The 17,574-nt window shown below is 39.5% G+C and overlaps 1 protein-coding gene across 1 annotated transcript in view; it reads right to left on the reverse strand.

Annotated features, from left to right (window-relative positions):
- The window catches only part of LOC149281114 (protein bassoon-like), a 119,026-nt gene that overhangs the window by 24,016 nt on the left and 77,436 nt on the right, over positions 1-17,574 (reverse strand). The window contains exons 5-6 of the mRNA XM_089499783.1: positions 2,981-3,200; positions 2,649-2,860 (exon numbers count right to left, since the gene is read on the reverse strand). Of these exons, the coding sequence (XP_089355909.1) occupies positions 2,649-2,860; positions 2,981-3,200 (432 nt within the window). The remainder of the gene's footprint in view (positions 1-2,648; positions 2,861-2,980; positions 3,201-17,574) is intronic.

A 17,574-nucleotide genomic window follows, 5' to 3' on the forward strand; every position in this document is an offset into this window, starting at 1 on the left:
ACCTCCACAATTCAAGCTTTCACCCCAATCACACAAAACAAGGTGTCATCTACAGCCAGGCAATTCAATACTACCACATTTGTACTGACACAGAGAACTGAGACAAACACACTGGCAGAGTTATTTCTGAGAAAGGGCTACAGGGAAAAATATATCTGAAGAATTACATCTGTCCTAAGAACACAACAAGAAAGGTTTCTACAGTACAAAGAAAAGGAAAATACAACAAGGCTCCCTCTGGTAGTTACCAACAACCCAACTCTAGGGGAAATATAAAAAATCATTTAAGACCTACAGCCAGTGCTCTCAGAGGACTCCCCATACCTAAAAAAATATTATCTCAGCCCCGGCATTTAAACAACCACCGAACCTGAGAAAAAGATTGGTCTACAACAAACTGACCCCAGAACAGGAGCTTACACAGAATGGCACTGTATCATGCGACAAATCTCACTGCAACTTTGCCAACATATATGTGTAGGGCTGCAACAACTAATCAATAAAATCAATAATAATCGATAATGAAAATGAATGTCATTATCGATTAGTTTAATCGATTTTATGGAATATAAGATGAGGGTTTTTTCAGAGCAAATAGAGGTCAGATAATAACACTAAGACATGCAGGGGACCTGGATCCTCCTCTCTGACAGCTGGTGGTTGTCTGTGTGATGCGCACAGACATCATCCGCTACTGTCCTCCACTTCCGCCGGGGCTTCTATGATGGAGCACCAGTGTGATATGACCTTCCGGTGCTCCACCATAGAAGCTCCAACGGAAGTACCAGTGGCGGAGGTTGCGCGCATTGCACATTGTTAGTTGGCTGCTGGAGAGGTGGATCCCCTGCGCTGTAGGAGACCTGTATCCTCCTCTCTGGCAGCTGGTGGGGGCATGTGCGATGCACACAGACAACCTCTGCTACTGCCGGCACTTCCACTGGCTTGTATGATGGAGCAGCGGCATCACATGACCTTCCAGTGCTCATTCATAGAAGCTCCAGCAAAATTGTCGGCCAGCAGCAGAGGTTTATCTAAGCGCATGGCGCAGGTGTTCACCGGCTGCCCCTACTAGACAATAAGGAGTATGGAGCACTGGGGGGGTGGGCAGAGTGGCATATCTGGGGTATAAGGCATAGCAGAGGGCACTGTGGCAGATAGGGGGTATAATGCATATCTGGGGCAGAAGGGCATATCTGGGGGTATAAGGCATATCTGGGGGGTGCAGAGTGGCATATCAGGTGCTATAAGGCATATCAGAGAGCACAGTGGCATATCAGGGGGATTTAAGGCTTATAGGGTATATAAGGCATATCTGGGGGCAGAGTGGCATATCTGGGGTATGAGGCATATCAGAGGGCACTATGGCATATAGTGGAGTATTAGGCATATCTGGGGAGCAGAGGGATATATCTGGGGTATAAGGCATATCTGGGGAAGGCAGAGTTGCATATCAGGGGGTATAAGGCATATCAGGGGGTATAAGGCATATCAGGGGGTATAAGGCATATCAGGGAGGTATAAGGCATATCAGGGAGGTATAAGGCATATCAAAGGGCACAGTGGCATATCAGGGGGGCAAAAGGCATATAGGTGATATAAGGCATATCTGGGGGGGCGAGTGGCATATCTGGGGTTATAAGGCATACATGGGGTATAAGGCATATCTGGGAGGTAGTGTGGCAAGCTAAAATGTGCATAACTGGTGGGGGGGCAGGTTTGAAAGTTATTTTCAATAAATTTAGTTGCAGTCCTATATAGGTGACAATCACACAGCCAGCTACAACAACAAAACATACACCATTAAGGAATCACATTCCTGCACATCTGCAGTTATAGTGTACATGATACAGTGTTCAGCATGTGACAATCAGTGCTACATTGGAGAAACTGGCCTTAAACTGCATCTCGGAATGAACCTGCACAGAAGCTCTATCAAAAACCACAAGGAAGACAAATATTATGCACTGGTAGGACATCACTTCACCTAGAACGATCACTCCATACAAAACCTCAAAATTAAAATACTGAAAGGGAATTGTAAAGTCTCACACAAACGGAAAATATTTAAGATGAAAATAATAACACTTTTCAATACCATAAAGAAGGGACTTAATGTGGATTCTGGTTTCCTGACACACTACCATAACTTTATATGAACCTACATCTTAATGTCGAATGTATGTCTAATTGTTATACTTATATCTGACGAGTTAATGTGTTTATTGGTTATCCTATGTTTATTTGTTATTTGTGTTATTTGTTGCCCTCGGTTATCTCAATCAATTCTGCAGTTTACACTCCTAGGTGCATCATTTATAACAACCTACTCACCCCCTCCCATTCTCTAACAATATCACTTGTTTAAAGTGCTTTAGACTTGAAGAAGAGAGCAAAACTCTCAAAAGCTTGTCTTTTAAATATCATATTAGTCCAATAAAAAGGTATTATTGCATACTGCAATTGTGTTTTTTACATCTTGTCAAAAGATTATATATATATATATATATATATATATATATATATATATATATATATCAAACAGGATTATTATGAAACACTTCTACTGCTCATGTAATCTCTTTATTGAAGAATTATTAAATCAGTTAAGGGTACCATGCTTTTGTCTTATAATTTGGGCTGAAACTCACCTCTTGATCTTTTGTTTTTAGGGCCTCTACCGACTTGCTATTTTTTGTCCCTGTTTCCTTCTTACCACCCAAGCTTTTTTGTTTTGGCACCAGCTGCTTTGACACCTTTTGAGACTCTGATGGAGTTTTGGATTGGGTTATGTCTTCTGCAGGTTTTCTGTCTTGACTATGAGTTTGAGTTTTAACCTGTTCAGAACTCCTGAGATAGTTTGCTTGGGAAATCTGCTTGTCAAGTTTTGTCTCCACTTGATGTCCTGATGACACTGTTTTTTGCTGCTGACCTACTGTCCCTGTTTGATGTTGGGTTGATGTAGGTCCCAGCTTCTGATGACGTGGAGATGTTGTGTGGCTAGGAGCTGGTTGGTGCAGTGGTGATCCTTTTGTTGGGGGACTTGATAGATGCTTAGGTGATCCTGACGGTGTAACGCCTTGATGTCGAAGAGAACCTGAAAGTTGTGGCTTTGACTGTGGTAGGGGAGAAGGTACAGCATTGCCAAGACTTCCCTCTAAGAGCCTCTGAGTTTGGCAGTTCAAGCACAGCCATTCATTTTTCTAGAATAAGTGAGAAATAATATTTTTTAACATTATCTTAAACATTTTCATATCAATTTATGACACTCATTTAAAATATGGACTGGTATTTTATACACATTAGTTTTTAGGTAAACAAAAACAGGAGAAAAGTTTTACACACTTTTGTAAACATGGCATAAAATGAGCCCACTAGAATGTTTTTTCCTTAATACAGATCCTTATAAACAAGCAGTAGAAAACAAAATTCTACTACGGGTTTTGAAGGCCTAGTCATTCATTTTGATAATGACACTGGGTTTAAGCAATGGGCTGGAGGTAAATCTATTAAAGTAATCGAAAAGCAGTGATACATCTCCAATCTGCATGCCTGTTTCTGGTTTTATACATGTAATATCACATCCTAACAGGCTGAAACATTAATGATATAGATATATCCACTCCATAAGTTTTTCTCGACATAACGTTTTCGTTATTCTCTCATCTAAAATCCTGCCCTTGCACAAAGTTGGCAAATGAGTTGCAATGGTGTAAAAGATTACAAATCTGTGCATGGCAAAATACCATGCTAAGATTGCTGTTCCTGGAATATAAAAAGGAAAATTACTGGAACGTGCCATTTTTCTCTGGCATATTCATAGGGCATTGTAATAACAGATGTGGAATAAATAGTATGATTGTATTATGGGCTTGATTCAGTCAGGATATCCATTGTTTAAAATCAAAAGGCTGGTACTATTCCCCAAACCAGCTCATTCATTCTACACTTGTCATTTTTTGTCTAGCACAAAAGCTTACAGTTGCTGTTTGTTTCATATTCATATTAACCCCTTAACGACCTTTGCCGGTTCAGGACCGTCATGGAAAAACGGTCGCTTAACGACCTTTGACGGTCCTGAACCGTCAAAAAATTAAATAAGCTTAGAAAGTGATCAACGATCACTTTCTTCGCTTAAACGGCGTTACTGTAATGCCTCGATGTCGAGGCATTCAGCAAGGCCGAGATCGGCATCGGGGGCCATGTCTGGCCCCTCCCCGGGGCGTCAACAGCCGCCATACATTGTATGGCTGCGGACGCCCGTTTTAAAAGCGTTTAGGAGGCGATCAACGATCGCCTCCTAAACTTAAATGGTGTCGCTGGAATGCCTCAATCAGGAGGCATCCAGCGACACCAAACACTTACCTCTGGGTGGGCTGTGACCGCTCCGGAGAGCGGTCACAGCCGCAGCTGCCGGTGATCTTCGCCATCAGCGGCGGCCCGGGAAAAAAACCAATAAAGATGAAAGAGTTCACTAGACGGTCTCCTGACCCTCTAGAGAACTCTGGCTCCACTTGCAGGTTGAATACAGGTACTGCACTCAACCATGCAAGTCAATGGAGCCCAGCTTTCTAATCACAATGTGATTAGTAAAATATTCAAAAAATAATAAAATAAAAAAAAAATGGGGAAAAAAAAAGTGCTAACATTTAAAAATAATTATGCAGTGATGTCACTAGATGAACCATCCAGTACCAGCAAAATGCGTAAAAAAATATAAAAAAAAGTATTAAAAAAATAAAATAAAATAAAATAAAGTTTATTATTTTGAGCAAGTGCTAAGATTTCTCAAAAATATCAACAAAGAGTTAAAATAAAAGCACTTCAAATACCCAAGGGGTGTCTAATATATAAAAAAAATGGCTGATGGGGTAAATTGGAGTGGCCGAGCTCAAAGATAGGGCATAGGTACAGACTGACCAAAATGGAGAAAAAAAGCGCACTTCCCAAATGTGGCATTTTAAATCTCAAACAACACGACAAACGACAAACCCATGTCGGGTATCACTGCACTCAGGAGATGTTCCTGAACACACATTGGGGTGTTGTTTGACAGTGACATATACCAGAACCTGTATATCTATAACTAAAGTACAATTTGTGTGAAAAAAATAAATAAAACAAATTACTATTACAAAGTTTGACAAAGTGTAGTTGTATAATTGGTGCATGGAAAGGGTTAAAATAACAGCGATTTGAATACCCTGGGGTGTCTAGTTTTCAAAAATATATGGTTTGACGGGGTTAAATTGAGTTAACCGGCTTCAAAGATATTCCAAAGAGGAGATGGAGGCAGAATGACCAAATGACTACCTGAATTACGCATGCCCCAAAAGTAGCCCTTTACCAGCCAAACAATCTGACAAACCCATGCATGTGGGGTATCGCTGTACTCAGGAGATGTTCCTGAACACACATTGGGGTGTTGTTTGACAGTGGCATATACCAGGACCTGTATATCTATAACTAAAGTACAATTTGTGTGGAAAAAAAAAAAAATTACTATTACAAAGTTTGACAAAGTGTAGTTGTATAATTGGTGCATGGAAAGGGTTAAAATAACAGCATTTGGAATACCCTGGGGTGTCTAGTTTTCAAAAATATATGGTTTGAATGGGTTAAATTGAGTTAACCGGCTTCAAAGATGTTCCAAAGAGGAGATGGAGGCAGACTGACCAGATTTGTTAAAAAAGATTTGGAAATCATAAAACGCTGCTTGTACTTATTGCCCTATAACTTACAAAAAACAGCAAAAAAACATAAAAACATTGGGTATTTCTAAACTCAGGACAAGTAGTAGAATATATTTAGCTAGTTTTTTTACTTGCTTTTTTAGGTGAGTAAAAGATTTTTCAAATAAAAGTCATAAAATGTGGGTTTTTTTCAATTTTTCACCATGTTTTTTTTATTTTTTTTATAGTAAATAAGATGATACGATCAAAATATCTGAAGAAAGCCCATCTTGTCCTGAAAAAAACAATATATAACTTATGTGGGTACACTAAATGGGTGAGGAGAAAATTACAGCTGAACACAAGCACCACAAAAGTATTAAAACAGCCTCGGTCCCACAGGGTACAAAAAGAAAAAACGAGCCCGGTCCTTAAGGGGTTAATATACAAGCACTCATTTAACCTCTACAAATTGCAGAAGCTGGTCTTAGTCAAGTTTAATGACAGAGTTCAAGTTCAGCTCTGTTCCAAGTTAAAAAAAATTCAATATGAGATACGTAAAGAAGTATTACAAAATTACAATAGGAGTATGATGCCTTTAAATTGACAGTGACATATATGCAATTCCTATAAAAGTAAAAATACTGATCTCTAACTATGCAGCCCCTTAAACTCTAAATAAAGTTGATGCTGCCTTAGCCGCTAAGTAAAACTGATTCTGTCCACTTAACTTCATAAAAAAATGATAAAATAAAAGCAATGCTCTCCCCTAATTTCAGAATTAAGTTGATTCTGTCCTCCCTAACCTCAGAATAAAGTTTATGCAGTCCCCTCACCTCAAAAAATGTTTATGATGGCCCGAACCTCAACATAAAGCTTTTGCTGTGCCCCTAATTTCAAAATATAAAACGTCTGAAGGGTCTTTCCCTTGAGAATGCCACTCCTCATGCTATTGACTTTAGAATATTTCTTAAGTACTTTGCTAAAGCAAAAATTTCATTTTTATAGCCTTTGTGAAATAACAGCTCAGGGACCAAAGATTGGCGCTCGCGTTACTGATTGTATTTAGGGTCTGCACTGTTATATGTTGTTTTGCACAGCATCAGTATAATTTGTTCTTTTGCACTCTACTGTATTTGTTGCCCAGAGAGATGTTAGAAATATTGGAATGTTACTCTTAAATGTCTCTCCTATGTCAAAGTGTTCGTCATTTTTCTAGGTTTTTTTGTTTGCTATATATTTTACCATGTGATATAATGTTTTATATCATTTTATTTATATTGTAATTTTAATTTTGCCTTAGTTTTGCGAATGGGCATGCTGCTATGTTATGTTTTGCATATTAAAAATAAATAAAATCGACTTTTTTACCTTTTAGAATGAAATAATTAAAAAAATCTAGATCTAAAAGTATCATCCCTTCACATCATTATGATGAGTTAACTCCCTGCCAGCCAGGGTCATGCCTCCTTTGTCCCTGGATCCAGGAAGGAAATGTTGGTGAGTATGCTAAAGTGTGTGCATTGCTTATTTGACCATATTACTTTTAAGATAGGCTGTATGATGTGAACACTACAGACTGTGCTGCCCAGAGGAGTCCCCATAATGAAGCTGCCACCACAATAGGATACATTTAAAACATTGAGCAGGTTTCTCTGAATCTAGGAATAGACAGGAGTTTCCTTAGCCAGGCATCTGCCAACTATTACCAAATATTCCCTCACACCCCGTGGAAGACACTGCATCAGTTACAATCTACAGAGAGTGCAGAGATGGCTGGGGGATAAACATAGCTCTACCATTCCAATTATTAATACCGTATTGGCTCGGATATAGGCCGCCCTGGATGTGCCGGCACCGGAAGTTGTATACGCGTATTGTGTAGATGTCCCCCCCCCCGGCCCCGCAAAACACCCGGGAGTCTGCTCCGGTAAGTCGGGGGGGCGAGGTTAAACTCGCGTGGGAAGTGCTGGCAGGGGAGGCTGTCTGAGCGTATCGGGGAGTAGGATGCAGGTCCCGCTAGACCCCGAATATAGGCCGCACCCCCACTTTAAAGACTTAAAGTGGGGGAAAAAAGTGCGGCCTATATTCGAGCCAATACGGTAAGTCCCACATACCTAGCTTGACTTTGGCAGACTGGTCTATGACAATGTTGCCATTTACAGGAGCTTCCCAGTAAGAACACAAAGTAAGTAAGAGATGAAAGACCTACCCTGGGGGATTATCCACATGGCAAAGTTGAAATTGAAGTTGAAGTTGAAGTGATTGAAATTGATTCTAGCAGACCCTGACACCTGGCTACCATCCTCACCTTCTCCTGTATCTGTCCCGGTTTGATGGGAGGGATACTAGCTTGCATCCTATAGAAGTCTAACTAGATCCATAAAAAATCTAGAAAAAAAGGGCTAGCGGCAGCTGATGTCTTGTGATGAGCTACCAGGATCTGTAAGCTGTGAAATATCTATACTAGGTGGGTGTCCCGTTTCTAGCAATGGACATAAATTCACCATGTGTGCTGTGGATCTTTAAACCTGCGAAGTGACGCAGAATAGCTTAATGTCCGCTCTCCTCCTGTCAATGGAATAATTACAGTGGAAAACTTGTAGCCTAGCTCCATGGTTTTGTATAAATACAGATCCAATTTCCCTCTGTAGTGCAGGTAGATTAAGCATGTCACATGTCTATATTAACTGAATGCTAGCATGAACTCTGGAATAGACAGGTTTTTGTGGCAAGTCTGGGGTCCCTGGATTTAACCAAATAATGAAAAATCCCTTACAGATGAAAGCCTTGTTCTTTGCGGGATCCAATTAAAAAGGGAGATCAGTTAAATGTTTCCCTTCCTCAAATCGGCTGGTATGAAGTGGGCGGGGGTGATGATTTGGGGGTTTAGTGAACCTAAAGATTGGGCTATGGGGCCTGAGGCTGATGCTACTTCTGAGGTCGACAGGGCTTCTATAGCTGTTATTCTCTCTCCTGGATGTCCTGAATCAAGTTCACCAGGAAGGCCAGCATGGTCCGTATTTGGGAAAAATCCCCTATAGCTCCGGACATTGATGGGCGAGACAGGGAAGCTGAATAATAATAGCCAAAGGGATTAACAGTTTAAAAGGTTCTTTTTTACGAGTGGTCGCTGGGAAAGGGTTGCCTTTTGCAGGCTAGTTTGGACATTAGTCTGGAATAGCCCAGGATTTGAGATCTGGGAATAGGGGGTAGTGGGAATCTCCTCCTGATCTGACTGGACTGACTTCATCACCTAGCAACATGAAAAAATAAGTTAAAAAAAATAGTCTAATAATCTAGGGGTGACCCCATTCCTTCTTGCAATTTCTATTTTGGGAAACCTCTATTTGGAATATTCATGAAAAACTGCAACTGCTCGTACCAAGGGAAAAAGAAAGATCCCTGATAAAATATGAAGAACACCTAAGCTTGATATGAACCTGAAGACATTTCTTTTTCTTTTTTTAGAAAACTAAATTTTCCCATACTGCATAAAGGTCCAGGATCCCCCAGATACTGTCAATTAAGGGACCAGTCCTGAAGGCTCAGAGCACAGGAGAAGGGTTATTGAGTGGCAGCAGTTGTAGAACTGAAGGGGAATGTAGAAAAACCCAGCATCGAAGATACCTGGCAAATGACCCTCCATCATAGTAATATAGCCATGTGTGAAGCCTGGTAGGACCGCACTGTACTGCCCCAATCGAAGCTTGAACTTGACAGTGGGAATAGTCAGAGACACCCCCCCCATTATGTAACAAAACATTTATCCTCCCCTCAGTTCACTTTGTGTCCTTAGAAGCACACCCCCTGCCAATCTACCCTCTTTCCACCCTTCGTCCCGCACCCCTTCACCCGCTTGTGATACCCAGGACCAGCAAAACCCAAGAATCTTTTGACCCCATGAGCTGCTTAATCTCAAAATATATTTTTCACATAAATCTTCACTAAATTAAATTAAAATAAATTGACAAAAAAGATTGTTTCTACAGGTTATTTGTTATGACAGGAAGATTCTGCAAAATGTATTCAGATGCAACTTCAGGATTACAGAAATACTTCACATGCATAGTTTTCTTTTTAGAATTTGCAGTGCAAAAATGTATAGATAGTATTTTTGCGTCCACACCAACTAACCGAAAAAAAGACAAACTATTAAAAAAATGAATAATTGTATCATATGCCATAAAACAATCATTGATGCAAAGTCTTGGCAGAGAGGGACAGGAAGGGCATTGGTACAGAAGTATTTCCTAATACCTTCCTTTTTTTTGTGCCTTTCATTTAGCACCAGTGGGTGGATTGTACAAGGAAAATAGGTCACATGTCTCTTTCCATGGCAACCTGTCTTTGCCAGAATATCAAACACAGAATATCAAAAACGCTATCCCCAATTCCCTCTAACCACCCACCAAAGTAACCTAGTAATTTTTTTTTTTATTTTTTTTATGTAATATATATATTCGTATAAGGATTGGGCGTTTGGGTGTTCAATGGAAGGGTTAATTAGAATGGGTACGAAGGATATTAGAAAATCTATATGATTTTCTATACAATATTCCAGAGCAAACACAATGCTCTTTCTCTCTCTTCCAGATCACAAAGATAGAGGAGGGAGGCAGAGCATCTGGGCTTACAGTCATACGATAGCTGTGATTGGTCATCACATTGATCACATGACTCAACTGGCCACTGATTGGTTCTCATATTACTGTCTTGGATCTTCTGAAGCGGGAACTGGCCAGATGTGGTGTGCATCAGAGTGTGCCATTGTATTTTCTTTTGGATGTACTGGTCGTGAAGGGGTTAAGCTGTGAAAATAAAATATATTTTTTTTCTTCTACATGCCTTACATGGGTACAAAAACAGCAATGATAACAAATGTACTAAAAAAGTCTAAAAACAAAAGGGTCCCTCTTTCGTCAACTGAAACTTGAAGCAACATTAAGTTAGGGATTTAAATGTATTAGTTTGAAGACAAAATATAATAACCTTATCGAAACATGTAACACTGATATCCTCTACTTCAGCATATTTAATATTTAAACCATTTAAGAACATTTTTATTGTAGGATTCATAAGTGTCAATGCCAATTTTAGCATTTATTGTTAAATTATTAATTTTTGAAACGAGTCAACATATGTAGGTAATATGTCTCCATTACAGTGTTTTTCACAAAAGTAGATGACATTTTACAACAGGCTAGTAGGGTAATTTACATGTACATGTTCTGTATTTATTTGTTGTGTTGTTGAAATACACCTGGAAAAACCTGAAGATATACACCTAGTTGTCCATGCATCTGATTACCATATCATTAGTCTAATGTAAACAACTTTGACAATCCCAGCTGTTCAGAGCTAAAACAGGAAGCAAATGAAATTAAGTAATTAACTCCTTTTTATTAAATATCTCAATTAAATGGTAAAGGCATGCTCCATTAGTATCACGTGATTTATTTTGCCCATATTAAATGGGCAGATTAGATGAGGTGAATGGTCATCATCTGCCATCAAATTCTATGTTTCTAAGTTCTATATTTCTGAAGAAAACATTTTTTTCATACCATTAACATAAGTAGACATCATGATAACCCAGCAAATTCTGCAGTGTTATAGCACTATATTTTGTGATTAAAGCTTACATACTATAACACTTACAGTTATGAGCTAAGGTGACCTTTGGGCTCCCACATCCCCTCGAACACCTCAGTGGTTCCCCTATTTGGACGGGTAAGAAGATCCTTGGATTTACCAGACAAGAAGACCTGATGTTCCTGTGTAGCCTAACAATGGCCTAGGCACCTCTACTACCTATTGACTCAAATTACATTGCAAAGGTACAGTCTAAAAACAGTAGTACTGGCTTTCCATATTTCCCCCAGCTAATACAAATTTTAGTTTCACTTGAGAACTTTAAAATGTCACTGTGTGTGGGAATTTATAAATACTATAATGTTTGAGCTACTCTATATGGACAAAAGTATTGGGGCACAACTCTAAATTACGGAATTCAGGTGTTTCAGTCACACCCATTGGCACAGGTGTATTAAATCAAAGATCTAGCCATGCAGTCTGCATTTCCAAGCATTTGTGAAAAACATGGGTCTTTCTGAAGAGCTCAGTGAATTTAAGTGTGGTATTGTGATAGGAATAACTTTGCCACCTTTGCAATAATTCAGTTGGTGAAACTTCATCCCTGCTATTCCACGGTCAACTGTAAGTGGTATTATTGGAAAGTTGAAGCCTTTAGGAACAGCACTAACTCAGCCTCAAAGCGAAAGACTGTGTAAAGTCACAGAGCAAGGTCACTGAGTGCTGAGGTGCATGGTGCATAAAAGTCACCAGTGCTCTGCTCATTTCATAGCTAAAGAGTTCCAAGCTTTGACTGGTATTAATATCAGCATAAAAACTGTGTGGCAGGGACTTCATGGAATGGGCTTCCATGGCTGAGCAGCTGCATGTAAGCCTCACATCAGCAAGTACAATGCCAAGCGTTGGATCGAATGGTGTAAAGCACACTGCCACTGGACTCTAGAGCAGTGGAAACGTGTTCTGTGGAGTGACAAATCACTCTTCTCTGTTTGGAAGTCTAATGGCCATTGTGTCAACTGTAAAGTTAAGTGGAGGAGGGGGCTGTTTTTCAGGGGTTGGGCTAGGCCCCTTTCTTCCAGTTAAGGAAACATTTAATGCTTAAGCATACCAAGACCTTTTGGACAATGCTATGATTGCAACTTTGAGGGAACGGTTTGGGGAAGGCCCTTTTCTATTCTAGCATGATTGTGGCCCATTGCAAAGTCAGGGCAGGCCAGGGCTGGTGGAGTACATGCAATGTCCAAAACAATCTATAACATAATAAGGTCACCAACAAGGCTAACTACATAGGAGAGAAACATGAAGCAAAGCAGGTTTAGGAAAAGGCAAAAAGTGCAAAATGTTGCACAAGATTGGAATGCAGGAATGACAAATTTTGGATGGGTGATACCATAAAACATCCCAGACACAAAAGCCTGTGTGCAGCAAAATCACGCGCATATGTGATCTGGGAGGAGCCAAAGGTACGTCTAGGCATGGAAAAGTACTCTACAACATAGTCATAAAGAGGTCATAAATAAGTACAACTAGAAAACATCTTCAATTGTAAACAAAAAAGGGCTAGTTTTAAAATGTATTTTTTGAGTGGCAATGGTAAGGCTGAGGCTCGGCTACAGCAGGGTCCTCCTTACACAATGTATTGCCTTTTGAATGTATTTATTGTAAGGGGCACTGCTGTAAAAATACAAGATAATGGCCAAAAAAGGTCCTAACTTAAGTGTTGGCTATGTACAGTGTACCAATGAATAAAGCACAGCAAGATGACATTTCAGCCTAATTGGGTTTTTTTTGTTTTTTGTTAGTTAAATTAAACATATGATCATACTGTTCAAGGATGTAGTGTGCACACAATGAATGTTAAAATGTAATAGAACAATCTATATTTTAAAAGTAGCTTTCTTTTTTTCTGTGCTGTAGTTCTGTGATTTTATATTTACAAGAATTATCTACTCAAGAGCTCAAGTAGCATTTTACAAAATTTTACAAAATTTAGACATGATGAATCTGTAATATGATATTGGATGCTTCCAATTACCTGATAAGAGTTTATTTAGCATTCTCATTCCCATATAACCTATCGAACAGTTTACTGTTCAAAAAAGTGGTATAAGCCTTCCCATTTCTATTTGCACCATTACATTTTTATATTTTTATAGGGGTACATGGTTCCTAAGCTTTTGATAACCGAGGCACTGTAGCAGTGCAGTAACTCTCAAGTTCTGGGTTCTCCTGGAGCTTTGAGGGGGGGGGGTGTATATGTAAGCATATGGTTTTAGATTTAGTTAGTGTTTGATTAACTCTATGTTGTTAGAGTGAGTATTAATACCATATTGCCTCGATTATAGGCCGTCCCCGATTATAGGCTGCACCCTTAAAGTTTGGTGCTATTTTAAAGAAAAAAATATTTTTAGAGGAAAAAATACACATGAGTGGAATGGTAAAGCAGTATTTTATCTAATGAACAGTAAAACATGTATTTTATCATTTTTGGTATCTATTATGCCGTTAGTCAGTATAGGTTATATACAAACAGAAATTTGGAAAGCCAACAGCCATTTTAAGGTCCGCCCCCTTCATTCATAATGCACCATATATATAGACCCCTGATATGTTGCTCTGCCCCCCAGATATGCCACTCTTCCCCCTAATATGCTTTATAACCCCTGACATGCCACTCTGCCCCCCTCCCCCAGACTAACCAATGCATCCCCAGTCTCCATGGTGTCTAGCGGGGGCAGCCGGTGGACGTCTACGCGATGCGCGTAGACAACCTCTGCTGCTTCATGCCACTTCCGCTGGGGCTTCTATGCCGACACTCAGTCCAAGAAGCCCCGGCGGAAGTTCTGGCCGGTAGTGCCACCGGACTTCTTTGATGGAGCACCTGAAGGTCATGTCACACCAGCGCTCCATCATAGAAGCCCTGGCGGAAGTACCGACAGCAGGGGGGTTGTATGCATAGCGTTGACGCCCACAGGCTGCCAGAGAGGAGGCTGCCTTCTACAACTGGACCTACGGAACACTCTGCACTATGTATGAGTTATGAGGAATACCTCCAATCAAAGTACATGTGAGGCACAGCTGGATGTAATGGCTGGTAGATTCCAACAGCAGGGGTATGCCTCCAACACCATACAAGCTGCATTAATTGGAGCCAGACAAACATTTTATAGAAGAGATCCAAAACAATGATGGTTTGCTGGGTGTTTGTTACCACCTTTACAACAGCATCACAACATCTGCAACATTGCGGCAACAGATCAAGGGTCGTTGACAAATACACCAAACCTGACTACTACAGATGTTACTGCGTAACTTGGTTGTACATGTCTTTGACCACATATTTCACACACTCGTATTCTAGCAAAAGGTTCAAGATAAAGCGCAGAAATACTTGTACTACAGTTTGTTGTATATTTAATAGCATACCCTCGTGGGATGGAATATGTGGGTAAAAAGGATCTAAACAAAAACAAATTTAGGTGCTTTAATTTGCAAAAAAGTGCTGGTATACACGCATATACAGTGGGAGAAAAAGGCACAAAGCTTAACATGCTTTACGCCTTAAATGGCGCTTACTCATAGGCTAACTTTTTTGTGCAAATAAATACAAGGTATAATTAGGTAAACCCTAATAATTAAAAACCACAACAATGTGATTTATCACTACGTCTGTCACTATTTTAGAAATATTAAAGAATCCAGGTGCATTGATGAAAAATCGATGTATAATATTAAAGTGGTAAAATATGCATACATAACATGTATAAAATACTAATTTGTATTATTGTGCAAGCAGTGCATAATCAAAATATTTAGTACAATACAAGAATGTACAATCAAGAAAATTAAAATTGTAAGTGTATTAAATGTATTAACAGTTACAAAATAAATGCAGATCAGTCTCATTAACTATTAATTGGCTTCATTATATCAAAAGGAATTAGACTTCACTTTATTTTTTTTAGTAATAGTCTTGTTAACAAGGTCAGATGGCTGTTCACCCTACATTAGTATCAGCTGCATAACTAAACCGAAGCCTTTGGTAAATTAGGTCAATCATTCAATTAGTGTTTATAGAGTAGACCAATCATTCAATAAAAATGGTTTCATTATGCTGATGCTATGTCATCTGATCCTGGGGTTTGGTACTGTACAGTGCTTGTGGTCACTGTCTAAAGTCACATCACATGTATCATGTTTTGTATAGACCCCACTGGCTTACCCCCTCTTACTCCCTACCTGATTTTCAATCTTGAAATTAAGGGCATAAACTTTGCTCTCAGTCATCACTGTGTGGATTTGTGTATGCAGCCACCCGGCTACCGGCGGAGGGCAAGATCAGTCACAACACAAGCAGTACAAGGTTCTGGATCATGATGATGAGATCAATTGAGGAACTAAATACAGCTATGATGCTGGTAAAACGGGTTATAACAGTATGTCCGGTGGCAGGGGAGCTGGTGCAAGGGGCAAGTGGGGGCCTCCAGTGTCTCTACTACCTCGTAGTCATATAATGCATATTACGTGACCCGCTGGACACTTCCCTGCTGCCAAGCCCGGGGGGGGGGGTGAAATAACAAGAAGCCCAACCATTTGAGTTAATAGGTAACAAGAACCCCCACCATACCTGCCTCCTCAGTAACCCTACATAAGTGATGTTCTTGGACCATCCTGAGTCTGCTTTAGGGGATGCTACCTTTCATAATTAGCAACTCTGGAAGAATACAGAGATCGCATGCTAAATTTAGACTCTATCATATATAAAATAATGGTATATTTAAGCTATTGCTTTACATTTTGACCTCTGCCTTATAATTTTTCCATTGTTTTATGGTCTCAGACTATGGTCTGCATTTCCGAAAACAAAAGATGTATTTCAATGCAATATGCTCTAAAATATTAGACACTTGGCAGTTAAAAAGCAAATTTCAGAGAACATTATGTTCCTTCTAACACGTTTGTGTAACATAACTGTTGTTCCTTTTAATCAAAGGCTTATATTTCCAGGTTTTTTGCGGAGGAGGCCTGGATATTTTGTTAACAGGATCTGTGTCAGTCCTTCCCACTCACCACCTTGTGAATGTTCAACCAACGAAGATAAAGAGCTTCTAACAACATTGGGAAATATTTTAATTTCATTCCAAATCCAATTAAAACTTTGCTTTGTGCAAAGCTCTCAGTCACACTTCACCATTTAAACTTTTTCATGAGATATATAGCTTTCCTCTTTGCTTTGTCTTTGTTCCTTTCTTCCTATTTATACTGGACATTCCCTTACTACGTCTGTGAAAGTTAAGTACGTAAGTTTTCATGTGTGCACACAAGGAGCATTGTCTAGCGCACACCACCATTCTATTTGTTCTATAGATGGTTATTTGTTTGATGTTTGTTTTTTGCACTTGGTATTTATTTTTATTTTGGAAACTAAATAAAAGACCACAGTCTGTTTTTGTCCATCTTTGTGTCATGTGTTTTTGTTAAAAATCCCTTACAAACAATTGCACTTTACAATGTCGCCACTTAAAACAGGCTTCATTATTGTCACCCCAGTCATGCATATTAAAAATAACCAACACATTGAATGGAATTCTCATGAGGCTCAGCCAGACATACTACCTCCATGAGTGCAGGGCCGGCCTTAGGGGTGTGCAACCTGTGCGGCCGCACAGGGCGCCATGGCAACAGGGGCGCCTGCCCGGGCCTTAACCCCTTCGCGACCTTTGCCGGTTCAGGACCGTCATGATATGAAGGTCACTAAATGACCTTTGACGGTCCTGAACTGTCAAAAAGTAAAATAAGCTTAGAAAGCACAGGGTACAAAACGAAAAATGAGCCCGGTCCTTAACCCCTTAAGGACCAGGCTCTGTTTTACCTTTTGTACCATTGGGACCGAGGCTGTTTTAATACTTTTGCGGTGTTCGTGTTTAGATGTAATTTTCTCTTCACTCATTTAGTGAACCCACACAAATTATATGTTGTTTTTTTCAGGACAAGAAGGGCTTTCTTCAAATACCATTGTTTTAATCATATTATCTAATTTCCCATAAAAAAAATAATAAAATATGATGAAAAATGTAAAAAAAACCCACATTTTCTGACTTTTACCCCAAAAATCTTTTACTCATCCAAAAAAGCTAATGAAAAACCCTACTAAATATATTCTACTATTTGTCCTGAGTTTAGAAATACCCAATGTTTTTATGTTTTTTTGCTTTTTTCTGCATGTTATGGAGCATTAAGTACAGGTAGCGTTTTGCTATTTCAAAACCATTTTTTCCAAATCTGGTAATTCTTCCCCCCATGTACCATT

The sequence above is a fragment of the Sceloporus occidentalis genome, unplaced genomic scaffold (assembly GCF_023333645.1).
Source record: "Sceloporus occidentalis isolate IW3139 unplaced genomic scaffold, rSceOcc1.0.p SCAF_139, whole genome shotgun sequence".
NCBI classification, from domain to species: domain Eukaryota; kingdom Metazoa; phylum Chordata; class Lepidosauria; order Squamata; family Phrynosomatidae; genus Sceloporus; species Sceloporus occidentalis.